We start from the raw sequence: 15,857 nt of genomic DNA on the forward strand, positions 1-15,857 counted from the left end.
AGAGTTTCCTCCTCCACTCTTTGGCCTCGGTCTCACCCCAGTATGACAGGCGAGGCTTTAGCCCAAGTTGGCGGCGTTTCTCGGCGTCCTCATGGGGGACTCGGACCTGCTCCCATTTGTGGGTCCAGGGATCCTCCATCCAGATCCACTCCCATCCCCCCGGTATTTCCGCGCTGCTGCCTCAATCTCCTCCCCCCTTCTTCCCACCAAAGATTCCCCAGGTCCCGGGGTAAGGGTTAACACTTTCACGGCCGCCTCCAAATCTCGCGTGTCTACCCCCTTATTCAAGGTAAGGGATTCGGCGACCTCTTGTTCCCAATCTGGGGTCTCCATGCCTTTCTCTTCCCGACACGTTGGGGACGGAGGTGGGGATGTCTGTGTGTGGAGGGTTCTCTTCGTGAGCGACGGCACTCCCACTAGGGCCTCCATTTTGGGGGCCTCACAAGGAGTTCTTGGGCACATCACCCAGTTAGTCTCTGCAGTTGGCACAGCAAATGCTGATGCCACACTCAATTCAGAAAAGGATTAAATGCTGGATTTTTGTGTCCCCTTTATATATATATAAGCTTCATTCTTTTTTTGAAAATTACTGAATATGTCCAGTTTCTTCTTATGAACAGCTTGTATCAGTTTGATAAACTAAATATAAACATTTCCTCAATGTTTTTTCAATAGCTCAAAACAAAAAATGCTTCTGGCAAATATAATCTGTACTGTGGTATTCCCAATTACTATGTACAAATGTGAAAGCTGGAAAATGGAGAAAGCTGGCATTTAAAAAAATGACTCATTTGGAATATGATGCTTTAGAACACTTTTTTGTAGGTACCAAGGACTGCCAGAGAAACAAATGAGTGGGTTCTAGAGCAAATCAAGCTTAAACTCTCACTAGAAGCTACTGTGGTGAGAGTTTCATGACAACTTAATAGGCCAGTTTTGGGGGAAAAATGCCAAGTGAGCAGCCCGACATAGAAGGGGGGAAAAACGGAAGAAAAAAAAATCCAGATAAAGAATACAAATGAAGTGAAATTTAAAAAATTAAAAATTGTAGTGATAGGAAATGTGTTTCTGGCTATGTCAGTATTTTGGAATGTTGCTGGCCATTATGCAATTTTCACAAAAAAGTTACACCCCCCCCCCCAGAGTAGTCTATTGACTAGATGGGAGGGCTATAAATTCAATAAATAAAAATAAATAAAATAAAGTAATGTGTTACAGATAATACTGGTTCCTGGGGTGCATTATTTCCAAGCTTTGAATGAAAATAAGTGAAGTTGAAATAACAAAATAAATGCCAGCAAGTTGATCACACAGAGTTTCAAGGATGCATTAATCCACCCTTTTCAGTGCAAGCAACCTCACCTGTCAAACTTTTCCCCAATCTTAATTTATCTAAAACTGGGCTATCAATTATCCTGTTATATTACAGAAGATTAAGGTCGTTGCTGTTTTGGTCTTATTTATCATTAATTCCTACATGTAGGAGAAGGCAAAATGTTTTGCTGCAATGCAAAAAAAAGAAGAACTATTGAAGTAAATGAAATAAACAAAAATGTCCAAACCATGCCACTAATGGTGTGAAAGGCACCTGCAGTATCTTGATAACATATGTCATAGCTTATAGGCAAAGTTCTAGAAATTGACACTAACACAGGCAAATCTGCTTTGCCGTCTAATTATAAAGCATGTTGGACTCCTGTGTGGCTTTATTATCTTCATCTCAGGTGCTAGTGAACTTGAATGATATCAATGACAACCAACCAACATTCCCACGTTCTTATGAAGGGCCTTTTGATATCACTGAAGGTCAGCCAGGCCCAAGAGTGTGGACTTTCCTGGCCCACGATGGAGACTCGGGGCCCAATGGACAAGTAGAGTACAGCATCATAGCAGGAGACCCCCTTGGTGAGTAGTGAAAGAGAAGTTAACAAAATACTGTGTTTGCATTTTCCACTCATTTTAGAAAATAGTTGTATTGTATTGTAAACAGTACGGAAAGAATGTTCCTCCCACAATGTAAGGTGCTTCCCAAAGAAAATAACAAGCCCTAGTTTCCATATGTGTGAAACGGTTTCTTTCATTGGACTCACGTAAAAGCTAATTTTTTAATCTACAGGTTTCTTTTTTTCAGCACTACATTTTGAGACCTCCATTCAGAGATCTCTATTCAATTTTCAGTTTTTTCTTTGGTTTGTTGGTGGTCTTGGGCAAGTCGTTGTCTGTAAAATTGGTCTGTAAAGTGGATGTCCTAACGAGCACACCTCAGTATTGCAATGACAAAGGAGAAATCACTTTGCACATTAGAAATGCTACAGGAATGATTAGCAGTAATTTGTAATTACAACATTGCTGTAGACATCTTGTGTTACCTGGTCTGCTCCATGACATTACATTCTCTGTTATTTAGGAACAGTAGGAATTTATATCAATAGTCGTTTCCCCACTTTAAGTAGATTTTGTGTGGCGTTTAGCAATAAAAGTTTCTGTGTGAGACCTGAAGGTTTGCAGGCTGATTGTAGTGCTTTTTTGTTCTCAACAGTAAGCACAGTTTTTGTGCTAGATTGAGACTTTCATCAGTTAGAAATCGTTTTGAAATCAGAGTGCAAACACTCAGTACAAACAGAAGGAGGTTTGTTTTTTTTAAATACACACTTTCAGTGAGGGGGAAAGGGTGTGGAGAAATGTCTTAGGATAGTGAATGGAACATTTCAAAACTTTCCTTTCAGCGGCTGTTTCTGAGAAGTTGGAGTGTCTGAATCAGGAAATCCTGTTACAAGCAGCATCCGCCATGAGAGGAAACAGTGCAAAATTGTCGTACTTGCTAGACTAAAAGATGCCTTTGGTTTTGCAAGCTCATCCCATGAACCAAAAAAGGGAGTCTTAACTTGCTTTGGCAGAGATTAAAGACAAAGTGATGAAGAGTCCACCTACCATGTTTCTCCGAAAATAAGATAGGGTCTTATATTATTTATTTATTTATTTATTTATTTATTTATTTATTTATTTATTTATTTATTTATTTATTTATTTATTTATTTATTTATTTATTTATTTATTTATTGGACTTATATACCGCCCCATAGCGCTACAAGCACTCTCCGAGCGGTTTTACAATTTTAATTATACAGGCTACACATTGCCCCCCCAGCAAGCTGGGTACTCCTTTTACCGACCTCGGAAGGATGGAAGGCTGAGTCAACCTTGTGTTATATTATTATTAATTATTTATGTTTTATTACATTGTTCGTGTTAATTATATTAATACGGACAATGTAATATAACAGAAATAAGGCCCTGATCACGTGAGGAAAATGTTTTCTAGTTCTTCCAGTACCTGTACTTCCAATACTGAATCTCAGTCACATGGTTTATATCCTGGAATTTGAATCGCTATAGCTGGCTACACCATGGTACCAGTTTATTTTCTCTCTTGCTTGAAGGGACAATTTAGCCCCTTGATTTATAAAGCCTTGTTTCTGATATATGTATGTATGTATGTATGTATGTATGTATGTATGTATGTATGTATGTATGTATGTATGTATGTATGTATGTATGTATGTATGTATGTATGTATGTATGTATGTATGTATTTTTAAAATGATATTTATTGATACATCAGTATATCAGAAACAAGACTCCCTCTGAGGTGCGTGACTGCATGAGTATGCTCGACTCCGTCCTGCCCCCTCTGGACAGCTTTCCTCTTTCCTTTTGTACCCACAGTGATTGTTTCCAGCCCCTTTCATTCCAGTCACAATGGAACCCCACAAGGAGGGGTGGTGGATTCATCCATGGGGGGGGAATGGAAATTAGAGGGAACATTGAATTGGGAAATGGGTTGCGTTTAGGAAAGTGTCCTCTGTTGCACTGGCTGCTCCTGCAGAAAGGCCTTGCACACAATGGACTTGAGATATCTGCACAACAATACTGGCGATCACACAGACACCCCACCGGTGACATTGGCATACCAGCATTTCAATGTATCTTCCCATAGAATAATAATTTTTTTAAAAAAGAAACACACCCTTATTACTCACAAATAATGTACAGTGGTGCCCCGCATAGCATCGTTAATCCATTCCGGATTAATTGTCGCTATGAGGAAACATCGCTAAACAGAACGGAAAAAGCCACAGGAACGCATTAAAGTTCATTTAATGCGTTCCTATGGGGCCCAAACTCACTGTTCAGCGAAGTTCCTCCATAGCGCTGCCATTTTCGCGCCCTCGGTAAGTGAGGGCAGGGTGCGAAAATGGTTGTGACGGCCATTTTGGGCACTCGGTGGCCATTTTGGAACCGCCGATCAGCTGTTTTAGAAACATCGCAATGCGAACATCGGTAAGCGAAACGCTTACCGATCATCGCAATGTGATGTTTTACCCATTAAAACATCGCAATGCAATCGCATAGCGATCTAAAAAAATAGATCGCTATGCGGATTCGTTGTTAAACGGTGTGCTCGTTATGCGAGGCACCACTGTAATGGTGGAGGCTCCGCAGTGACATACTTTAACCAAAGTATTGATGTATTGAGTACAATTTTGTTAAAAAAATGTGTGCTGCAATCATGGTGGCCACCTCCCTGACTGATTCTGCACACAGGCAGTCCCAGTAAGGAATGGACAAATACAACAAAGTACAAAATAATATAACCCTCCTAGTGATGGGGAAATGTTCCGCAGTTATACCGCTGGCCAAGGAAATGTCTCAGTCTTGTCTTTCTGTTGTGTGACCAGAAAAAAAAGCAACAAACTAACTGGGGGATAACTAGAGAACATTTCCCTCAGGTGACCAGGGCTTGACTGACTCCCTAAGGTAATCTTGGTGACAGTAATAATGCTTAGGTAAACAAACAAACGTAACAGTGAAAAGAAAGTCTAGTTTATGAGGGAGGGGCAAGGCAAGGAAAGCTTAGAGATGAGCATCGATGCACTCTGCACATGCCCAGAAAAGAGGAAAGTTTGAGCACATTGTGTGCAGGATATGTCAAAGCTGAAATCCAGAGCAGACCCCATGAAGGGAGGGAGGGAGGCTGCCTGTTTTTTTGGGTCGCAGGCACAGGCATGGGAGGAGGTGGAAGCCCACACGCACTTTGAGCCAACTGAGGGTGCTGGAGGGGAAGATTACCTCTGAGCCTAAGTAAAGTGGCCCGTGAGTCCCAGCCAGATTTCCTTTCTCTTCCCCCCCCCCCGCCTTCCTCACCAGACCTCTGTCAGTAGAGGCAGGTCTTGCTGAGGTGCACGGTTGGAGCGACCAGGGGCGAAGAGAGCTGTGTGCATCTTCAGGGGCGCAGAAGACATTCCAGAGCAGGATCTCCAAAGTGCAGGAGGGCAACCTTCTCTTCGTCGGGTGGTGGTGCCCTGCAGCTCCTGCCACATGTGCACCTCTTGCTCGCGCAGCAACACTGCCCAGCACTGGAAGATCAGCCACTTTGGTGGTGCCTGTGGCAGCTGTTGATTGGCCTCTAGGCAAGTGGAGAGGAGGAGGAGGAGGGTGGCACACCCGCCAGGGGGTCCCACGGCTCTTCCCCGGTGGCAAGGCCGTGGCAGGCCATTAGGGGCAGGATGTGATGTGCGAAGGAGCTGAGCCCCCTCTGTCTTCCATCCACCATGGCTTGTTGGCTGAGAGCACCACCTGCACCCCGGGCCAGCCTCACCCTTGCAGCCCCAATGGCTCCCAGTCTGGCTGCTGCTGCTGCTCTGGCCACGCCATCCCCCTCTTCATGAGAGCCCCTACAGACAGTGCATCCTGAGCAAATGCCGACTTTGCCCTCTGAACATAGTGGCCCTACCTGTCATTGCCACCGTCTTCAGGCATCGTGCCATGGCTTGAAGAACTCCTGACCCTCTGAAAAAAATTCCTGTTTGATCATTTATGTGCACCCCTGTTCCATGGTTCCGAAAGGCATGAGTCAGATCTTAATTCAAATGAATAAAATGTCAGATTAAAAGACAATCATGTTCAAATGGATTAAAATATTAAAAGCCCTTTATTCTCTGCTGGTGTAGAGAAATAACAAGGAGGAAGTTTAAGAGAACTCACTTCAGTTTTATATATAAATAGTCAATAGTTAAACTACTTTCATTTTCAGTTCAATTTTTTTTTTTTAAAGGCATACAAACAAGTTTCAGCTGAATCTGTTAGCCAAGTACATAGATGCATGCACTAAAAATGGCAGTTTTGGAGAATGATGGAAGAAAACAAACATGAGAGGAAGTGGTAAAACATTTAGTGCATTTAAGTCAGATATTTTCAAAGTGATTTGAGAGTGTGATAGAAGTTTACAGCTGATGAATGGAATAAAGGAAATGCATAAAGACAGTCTGTCTTTTTCTGGTTCGCTCCCAACTCAGGGAATTATTGTCTTGGTTAATAAGCCCAGAATTGCCCAGCTGGTACAGCCAGCAGTGCTAGTGCTAGCTGGTAGATTCTGGGCCTTTTCAATTCACCACTAAAATAGATTGTTGGAAGGTTCAGAAAAGGCAAGTAGTGGAATTTTCTCTGTAAAACTGAGTTATGACTTCTTAAAGAATGGCATTAATTCATGACTTTGAGTCAGATGAGGTAAATTCATAGCTAAATGAAACCTCCATAGCCAACAGTAGCATATCTCTGTATATCAGATACTAGAGACAAACAGGTTGTGGCCTTCCTGCTTTGCTCATAAGTGGCCAGAAGCATCTGGCTCATTGCTGTTGGAAATAAAATAATGGACAAAATAGACATTATGAGATTCAGGAAGGAATTGTATGAGAGGCTTATGGGAGGAACTGTATGAGACTGACTTATCCAGCGTGGAGTGCAAGGAAAGGCTTTAGCACCCTAACTAGGGTGAGGCAACTGGGCCTTTGCCCCAAGGTGCCAAATGTAGTGTGGGTGTGCCTCGTGTCGCAGAGTTGTAGGACTGGCTGGCAAGCTGGCCTGTTGCCTTAGAATGCCAGTAGACCAGGCTTCTGGGATGAGCCATCACGTTTTGGCAGGTAGCATGGCCAAAAGACCAGTTTGTTAGGGGAAAACAAAAGAACAATGGGAACATCAGGTGCCTGAGAAGCAACAGAGGGCTGGTCTACCCAGGACTCAGTAGACCAGGCCTACAGCTGAAAAATTGAAAAGAAGGACAGGTGTATCTGGTTCATGGGCAAATCAAACTGATAAGACTATTGCATGCAGTTCTGGTCGCCGTGCCTCAAAAAAGACATAGTGGAACTGAAAAAGGTGCAGAAGAGAGTGACTAAAATGATTATTGGGCTGGGGCACCTTCCTTACGAGGAAAGGCTACAGCGTTTGGGGCTCTTGAGTCTGGAGAGCGTATAAAATTATGCAGGGGATGGATAAAGTGGATAGAGGGAAGCTCTTTTTCCTCTCACGCAATACCAGAACCAGGGGACATTCACTCAAATTGAGTGTTGGAAGAGTGAGAACAGATAAAAGAAAACATTTGTTTACCCAGCATGGTGTTAGTCTGTGGAACTCCTTGCCACAGGATGTGATGATGTCACATTGAAAAGGGGATTGGACAGATTTCTGGAGGAAAAGTCCATCTCTGGTTACAAGCCATGATGGAGATTGATTGACTGATTGATTAGATTTATATCCCACCCATCTAAACCAAAGTCTACTCTGTCTACCTTTAAGCCTTTTAAGCCTGGAGATATACAATCTCCAGGCTTAAAAGGAAGGTCCTTCAAAATGCCAGATGCAAGGGAGGAGTATCAGGAGACAGACATCTAGTTGCCTCGTGTGCTCGCAGATGGTGGAGCCACTGTGAGATACAAAAATCTGGACTAGATGGGTCCTTAGCCTGATCCAGCAGGGCTCTTCTGTTCTTAAGCCTCCCCTGTTAGAGTGCGCATCTACTCAAGTGTCAGTAGACCAGGCGACTGGGCTGGACAAGACTTCTGTATGGGGCTAGGATGTACTGTAATCAGAGATCAGCAACACTTTTGATACCACATTTTTAAATTTTGTTTTTGTGGGTATGACAGTGCTACTAATCCTCTGTGGAGGAGTGGTGATGCTGGCAAAGTATTTCGTTCTGTATTATTTCCACTTACTAAATTAAGTGAGCATGTTTTGTGCAGCTTTCCCCCAGGACAGTTTTCTGGGGATGTTCAAGAGACAGCAAGAAAGAACTTTTTCTAGCTTAAACTGGTGACAGGGTGGCCATGTGGCCTACATTACAGAGCACAGCCCTCTCTTTGAAGAGTTGTCAGAAGAATGTTCTTTATGTATATCTCTGCCCTTTCTTTGCAATGTGTAATTGGCCAATCTAATTGCACATTAAATGTGATCTTATCTGGAGAAGGAGACGAACCTTGCTTCATTTATCCATGTTCTACTCACATCCTGTGTAGGCTGAATTCGCTGCACTGCTCTGTTTCTGGGACTGCTGTTAAAGATAGTGTGGAAATTTCAGCTGGTATAAAACACTGCTGCTTGAGTACTGATAGCTGCTAGGCAGTCAGTTAAAGGCACTGGGATTAGCCTTCAAAGCCATAAGCTGTTTGGATCCAATTTAGTTGAAGGCCTGCCCTCACTCGTTAATAACTTGATGAGCTTGGAGATTGATATCAGAGGCCCTACCTGGGTACTAGTCTCTCAGAGTAGAGACCACTGAGCATGAGAGAGGAGATATTCTTGGTAACAGCCCCTGGTAGTATGTGTTCCAGCTGGTGTTCATCAGACCCCACCATACTAGGCATTCAAGCAAGGACTCAAGATTTAGCTGTTTTCCTTGGCTTATTTATTAACCTTTATTCAATATTGTATGACGTGTGGTGCTATTTGGTTCCAAAGTATGATTTTTATTTTAGGATTGCTATATTACTCTTTGCTTTGTTGTGTTCCATTTTTTTCCCGATTTGGTTGTACACTTTTGAAGTCTAGAAGGTAGTGAAGAAAAATAAAATAAATAAGTAAGATGCAGTGTTCCCTTTTTGACCGTGTTGTGTTCTGTTGTATTGACTACTTCCCAAGACAGTTTAAATTCTGTCTTAGGTAGGGCAAGGCTATATCTGTGATATGGGAATTGAAATCCAACTACACATTGCTGCTCAGAAAAGCCGCAGCCATGTGCCATGAGAAAGCCTAGCACAGATGACACGAGGAGCGCATTTTGATCCTCTGGTCTGCGTCCAGCAACTTGATACTTTTGCAGATGGACATTTAGGGAGACTGTACTCCTCTCTTCCCAATGCATGTTCTCATGTTTCTGCATGAACATGGTTCCCCTCGAAAGGGAAGCAGGAGAAAAGGAAGCTTTTGTTTGCTTTTTCCAGAGCAGGGAGTGGGTCAGACGTGCCTACGAACAAGATTGCTTGTTGCTGTTCTCCCCCGTAAGCGTGACTGTGTCTGTCTTGCAGGAGAATTCGTGATCTCTCCTGTAGAAGGAGAGCTGCGCGTGCGGAAGGATGCGGAGCTTGATCGTGAAAACATTGCTTTCTATAACCTCACCATTGTGGCCAAGGACAGAGGAGTGCCACCTCTCAGCTCCAGCGTAAGTCTTAGTGATTATGGGGTCAGAGAGCAAAGGTGCTCTGCTGAAACTTCCATTTATTTCTTATATTCTTGACACACTGTTCTGTTAGAAAAGAGCGCTCAAACTAAAGTAGCTTACAAATCTCATGGCCCTCCCAACCCCGGAATAAAACACGAGACACTGATATGGGTTAAAATACGGGCCACACTTTATTAATATACATTCATATTCCACATTTTTATTCAGAAGGAGGGGCCTGCCATAGTGCAGAAACAGTTAAATGACGTATCTAAATACTCCTAGATCAATGAAAGGGCGAGTCCCCGTCCCCAGGCTCCAGTGACCTTAAGGACAGCAGGAACCTGGCCGGCTGCTAACAAACACCCCCAGACCTTGATTTGAGGGTTGTTAGTCTGGAAGTGGTCCAGCGCATCTTCCCGCCACAGGCACTGTAATTGCACGATCCGCAGTGCCAGGTGGTAGGATGTACTGTTGGCTTACTTGAAATTACAGCGGGACCTACCGTAAATGCCTGTTTTTTCCGCACTACCCGCCAGTGTGACCGAACGTAATTCCACCGACTTGCCACAACCCTCTTCTAGTGTGGGATAGGCAAAAACACCCCCATCCACAGTCCAATCAGGATGAAGACCAAAATTCCTATCCGGCCCCATAAAGGCAACCAGAAAAGAAGAGGGCGTTCCAGAGGGGAAAGCCCTTTAAATACCCTGGCTTTCCCCTCCCACCTAGGGATCACGTGAGACCCGTCTCGCGATATCCCGGGTGGAAGGCAAGGCCAGCTTCGCTGTTCGAGGTCCAGGGACCCTCCAGCGGCTGGACCATAATAGAGATTTTTACCCTAACCCATCCCCGTCCTACCCCCTTGTATCTATACCCCAACTCCTATTCCTATTAAAAATGAATTTTTATAAAGAATAAAGAGAAATGAAACTCTATTTAACTATTTTTTAAAAAAAATACCAACCCCCTCCCTGTAAAAACCATTAAAATCAAGTCAATGCATTAAAACCAGGAGGAGAAAGGAACTGTAAATTAAAACCTGAATTGCACATGGTTAAGGGAGAGGAAAAATCTTGGGCACTTGTTTTCTGGGGAAATGCCAGGTGATTGAGATGGGTGTGGAAGAAATCCTGCACAGCAGCATTTGTGGTATTAATGGTTTACAGGAGAAGTGTGCAGATTTGTGTTTCTGGGCTCCCAGAGTTCCCTTCAGGAATTCTAGGAGTCGTGGTCCAGAAAACATCGATCTGCACTCCTCTAGTCTGCAGTATGTCTTTTCCTCTCCTCACCTGCCTCTTGTTTGTGTTTTAGGTCATGGTGGGAGTGCGTGTTCTGGACATAAACGATAATGATCCTGTCCTTCTAAACTTACCAATGAATCTCACTCTCAGTGAAAATGCACCCATTTCCAGTGTCGTCACCCGCATCTTTGCCAATGATGCTGACAGTGGCAGGAATGCTCTTTTAACTTTTAGCATCACAGCAGGAAATACAGACAATGCTTTTTACATCAATGGCACCGTAAGTTTCCAGGCTTCCTTTTTACCTGCTGGGTAAAACAACACTTCCTGCACTATGAACCTGAGCAGAAATGTAAGCTACACAATCTCAGGGACCTATTTCAGGCATATGTATTTATGCATTATTGTTTGTTAAAATACCTTGCTTTCGGTTAGGTATCCCAAGTCAGCCAATAATGTAAGTTAGAATATATTATAATATTATAGCAACCATTTTGTGGTATATTAACTATTTTAAACTTTATTGTGCAACAACAATAAATATGAGCACTAAAATGACAACAAAAAGATTTGTTTTAAAAACAGCTTCAAAGTTTCACATTGCATAGAGTAGCCTGGTCAGAAAACATTATGTAAAGAACCTGCTGATGGTCGCTGTGGCTCCTATCTTGTGATTCTCCTCTTTTCTGCAACCAGCTTCCAGTGACTGAACAGGCTTTCAGCTATTAGGCTACAGTAGAGACAGAAAGAATACTTGCCAAGTTACTTCTTCTCGATGATTTAGTCTGTATGATATACAAAGAAGCAACTCAGTGAGTCCCTCAAGATTCCTCATCTTCAGCTGACAGCTAGACTAAGAGACTTCTCCACTACCACCACTTCAATATCTTGGCTCTATAGTCCTTTCTCCTTGAGAAGAAAAGTACACTCACAGAGCAAGCACAGAAAGACTGGGCAATGGTTAGGAAAGATGCAAACAATACATTCAAATGTGCAATGTCTTAAAGTAGCAGCCATCCTTCTGTGGAGTGAGTCGTGCAATTTTATGATTTTATGTGCAAAAGTTAGCAACACAGAAAGGGGCAATTTTGTGCAAAAATCACAAATCTGGCCTAAAATATTATTCTTGCCAATGCACTCCATTGATAGTGCCAGGAAATTCTTTGCCCATAAAGAAAAGATTATTGCAGTTACTTATCTTGGTATACAAGTGTGAGACAAGAGAAGATTAACATCCTTAGTCTGCAGGCACAGGCCACTGGGAAATTTGCAACAGACTCTACATGACCTGCTGCCCTCAGCTGACTCTCTAACGTAGTGGACAGCTGATTCTTCATCCATGATCTTGTAAACATGTCTTACCTTTACACAGTTGAAAACATTTCTGAATATATCGCTGCAAATATAGTACATGATCTTAGACAATTTGAACCTCTCTCCAACATGCGCCCCCCCATCACCAAGAATTCCCAGTGCCTGAATAATTAACTCAAGAATATGGTTTGTGCTTAAGAAATGCAATGAGGTCGTCCCTGCTGAACCTTCTCCTGCTCATGCTTTGTCCATCACAGACATTTGGCAACAGGAATCAAAGAAATGAGTGCAATTCCATTGATATTTCTCTCTCTTTTTCTTTCTTTCTCCTTTCTGTTAACTAGACTGGTATAGTGTATGTAAACCACCCACTGGATAGGGAGCGGGTGTCAGAATATAGACTGACAGTGGCAGTGAAGGATAATCCAGAAAATGCACGTAATGCAAGACGGGTAATTATGCATTGTACTATGTGTTTCACATTGTGGTGGATTTATTCAAAGCATTTTGTGTAATACTGTGCTGCTCAATTAATCAAATATATAAAGGCAAATGACACAGGCATTCCTTATCAGAGGATCCTGCCCAAGGTTTCCAAGCTCAGGGTTAAAATATTTGTAATAGCTCTTGACTTAAATTTTCCCTTCTCATAATAGGGCCTTCAGTTACCACTCAGCTGTCTTTAGTGTTTCTTAAAGAACAAGAAGATGATGATGGCTATCTACTGATACATGAGATGTCAGAGATAATACATTTCTACAGTGTTACAGATAGGGCTGAAAACAAAATAAAAGAGGGATTTACTGAGACAGTAATTCTTATATTTAATTTTCCCAGGCTAATCAGTAATAAAGGGCACTAATCCACAACTTAGAAGGTTGGCCATGGTGGTTGGTGAATGTAGTAAAAATGTAGTAAAAATAGTATTTCCAGGTTCTGTGTTAAATTAGTTGTAGTACGATAAAGGTGCAGTCCTAATGGTGTGGAGCCCAATCAGCACAACATTCTGATCTAGGAGGCCTTATTTCAACCAAAACACTGCTGGGCTCTTGTTAACAAGGTTGAAATACCAGCAAAGCCCATTTTTGGTTCCTTTTCCCTCTCCACGGGGCTTGTTTTGTGCTCCCTGAGAATAAGGTGTTGTTTGTTTAATGGGCACAACTAGGGACTGAGAGGGTTGTGAATCCCACAGATCTCTTCTCCGTCCAGGCCTAGTGCTACAGTCCCAGTATACCCCACTTTTGCCCTTTTCCAAGGTCAAAACATCTAACCTTGAGAAGGAGCCACTGTGCAAAATTCCTTAATAGCTGTTTGGTGCTTGGTGGGAGAGCCAGTTTTGGATCTTCCCTTTCGGTGCTGGAGAATCAACCCTGGAAACTCCCCAGAAGTCTTTCGTAACCTTGCTGTTTCTCTTAGCCCCTGGGGTTCCTGATTTTAGCAGTATAATATAGAGGAGCTTTTGACACTGACCACAAAAGTTTCAGGATTGGGCAGGCAATAACCCCCCCCTCTCTCTCACACACACACACACACACACGTGTGTTCCTTCAATTGCCATGAAGTCAGAAGAAAATTTTGCCAAAGCAATTATGGATTTTTTTTTCTCTCCTTTTTCGTTTTTGTTCATACAACTTCAGGATTTTGACTTGCTGGTGATTTTAGTGGCAGATGAAAACGATAACCACCCCCTCTTCACTCAGAGTTCCTACAAGGCTGAGGTGCTGGAGAACTCAGCACCAGGTGAGTGTGGCCCCCAATACATCTCAAAGTTTAATTGCACATCTCTTTACCCAACACAACTCTTAATGAAAGGATCCTAGTTTTTCTTCAAAACAGTCTTCTGCTAAATACAAGTTCAAGAAACAATGTGGTTACAAAGGAGGAAGAATCTTGTGTTATTTTGGTTTTGAACATCATAGAAAGTGGTTATCTTTTCTCCCATTGCAATGTCATTTGGCAAGCGCTTTCCTCTTTATCCCTAACTGGTTTTTTCAGAAGCTGAGGAACCAGTCCAAAAGCACAGATGTAAGGAAATGGAAAAAATTCCTCTGATACTTGCTGTTAATGAAAATAAATAGTCTTGACTTGAAGGAAGCAACTGACAGAAACTGAAGCTATAACGATGCCAATACCTTGGAGTTCAGACAGTTTGTGTTACAACAGCTATTTAAAAAAATAATGAAGCTGCTATATCAAATAACAACAGAAGATGTCTCTAGTAAAATTGGTTTGAGAAATGCTACATGGGAAATTTAAAATAGGATAAACTTAGGGAAGAGATGATTTGTCTACAACATGTTAAGTTTTTGTAGCTATTTGGAGTTCAGTCTTCTTGGAAACTTCCTATATTAACCATTATATGACCAGGGCTTCAGAGCTTGTGGTCTCGAGGCTTCATGAAGTCCTTGTTTGCTTCCTCTGTGGACTCCAAAGTCAGGAGAACCCAAACTGCTCTCCCCCTGAAAGCCTACAGTCTTTTGGAATGTGGGGGAAAGACTGCTGTTCTTTGGTTGTTGAGGTCACATATTGCCTGCTATTAGTTGTCATGGGTAAATGTCAATGTGGCTGGAGATGGCTAAAGTGGGAAGGATGCTAAGATGTGTGTGTAAGCATGGGTGCAGATTGTGTGAGAGGAGGAAGCCTGCATTTGTCCATGTAGGTTGTGTGCAGGCCCCTAGCCAGCCTCAGCTCTGACCCTCTGGACCAAAAAAATATTACCCTCCTATGTTAATACAATTGTACAGTCTACATTTTCATTTAGAGTGACTATTGACTTAACTAGAGTTTCTTCTTGTAAAGAAGATCAGCATCTTCCCATAAAGCTGCAGACTCACTTTGCTGGTTTTATGCAACCAGCAATTTGGGATTTTTATGGACATAGTAATATACTTTAGCCATAGTTATATGTTAAATGGGCTTGAGGCCTTTTTCTAATTTCTTTGCTTGAATTAAAATAGTATGGATGAAAATCATTTGATAATTATAAGGCTTCGTTAGTATGAGACATTAGAGATGAAAGCAAGTTAATATTGTAGAGAATTGTCTAAGGTAGTCTGGGGAAGAAGGAGTTATGAAATCAAATTTCAAAGGAATCCAGGGCTTAAGTCCTAAAGATCAGTTACCAAACAAAACAAGCTAGTTTGTATATTTCTAGAAGTGAAAAGAAAACCTCTTGCTGTAACAGTCACACACTTTCATTAGGTAAGGATTTTCCTCTTCTAGTCCCAAATTTTTCTCTAGTGTTCGTGTTTGTCCTGAGATAGGTGTATACACAATAATTCATTCCTGTCCCTTACATATTGATGTATTTACATTTTTGATCCTCCATACCACAGAATGGGGGGAGAAGCAGGAACAAGTGTGCTCCATCTGTCCCTCACATATACAGCCTAATTGAATTCTTTCTAGTTTGAGCACACCACAACTTGATGGTATATCTGAATAAGCAAACTGTAGATTGAGCATGCAAGCTGTAGAGTTTGTATCACTCTTCAAAATGAGGATTGCAAATCACAGTAGGATCCTGGGTTGTGATCCTCACTTGAAATGAATGCTCAAACCATGGTTTGCAGTTTGGCATAATACATGTGGTTTGTTTAAATTAGATTGTAATCTACAAAACCACATGTTTGCGGGAATGGGAAAGGATGGATTATGCAAGCAATTTTTTTAAATCCTCACCCAAATCATAGTTTGGAGGGTCAAAATCATGAAATGTGATTGCATCCACTTACTGCTTGCACATAGACACACCTCCCCATCCTGTGTGAAATGACATGGTCCTCAGTGGAGCTCTAAAT

The 15,857-nt window shown here is 42.2% G+C and overlaps 1 protein-coding gene across 1 annotated transcript in view; it reads left to right on the forward strand.

Moving 5' to 3' along the window:
• The window catches only part of CDH23 (cadherin related 23), a 622,327-nt gene that overhangs the window by 557,904 nt on the left and 48,566 nt on the right, over positions 1-15,857 (forward strand). The window contains exons 40-44 of the mRNA XM_072995232.2: positions 1,725-1,905; positions 9,366-9,499; positions 10,814-11,023; positions 12,402-12,509; positions 13,695-13,797. Of these exons, the coding sequence (XP_072851333.2) occupies positions 1,725-1,905; positions 9,366-9,499; positions 10,814-11,023; positions 12,402-12,509; positions 13,695-13,797 (736 nt within the window). The remainder of the gene's footprint in view (positions 1-1,724; positions 1,906-9,365; positions 9,500-10,813; positions 11,024-12,401; positions 12,510-13,694; positions 13,798-15,857) is intronic.

This window comes from Pogona vitticeps, chromosome 3, assembly GCF_051106095.1.
Source record: "Pogona vitticeps strain Pit_001003342236 chromosome 3, PviZW2.1, whole genome shotgun sequence".
NCBI lineage: Eukaryota > Metazoa > Chordata > Lepidosauria > Squamata > Agamidae > Pogona > Pogona vitticeps.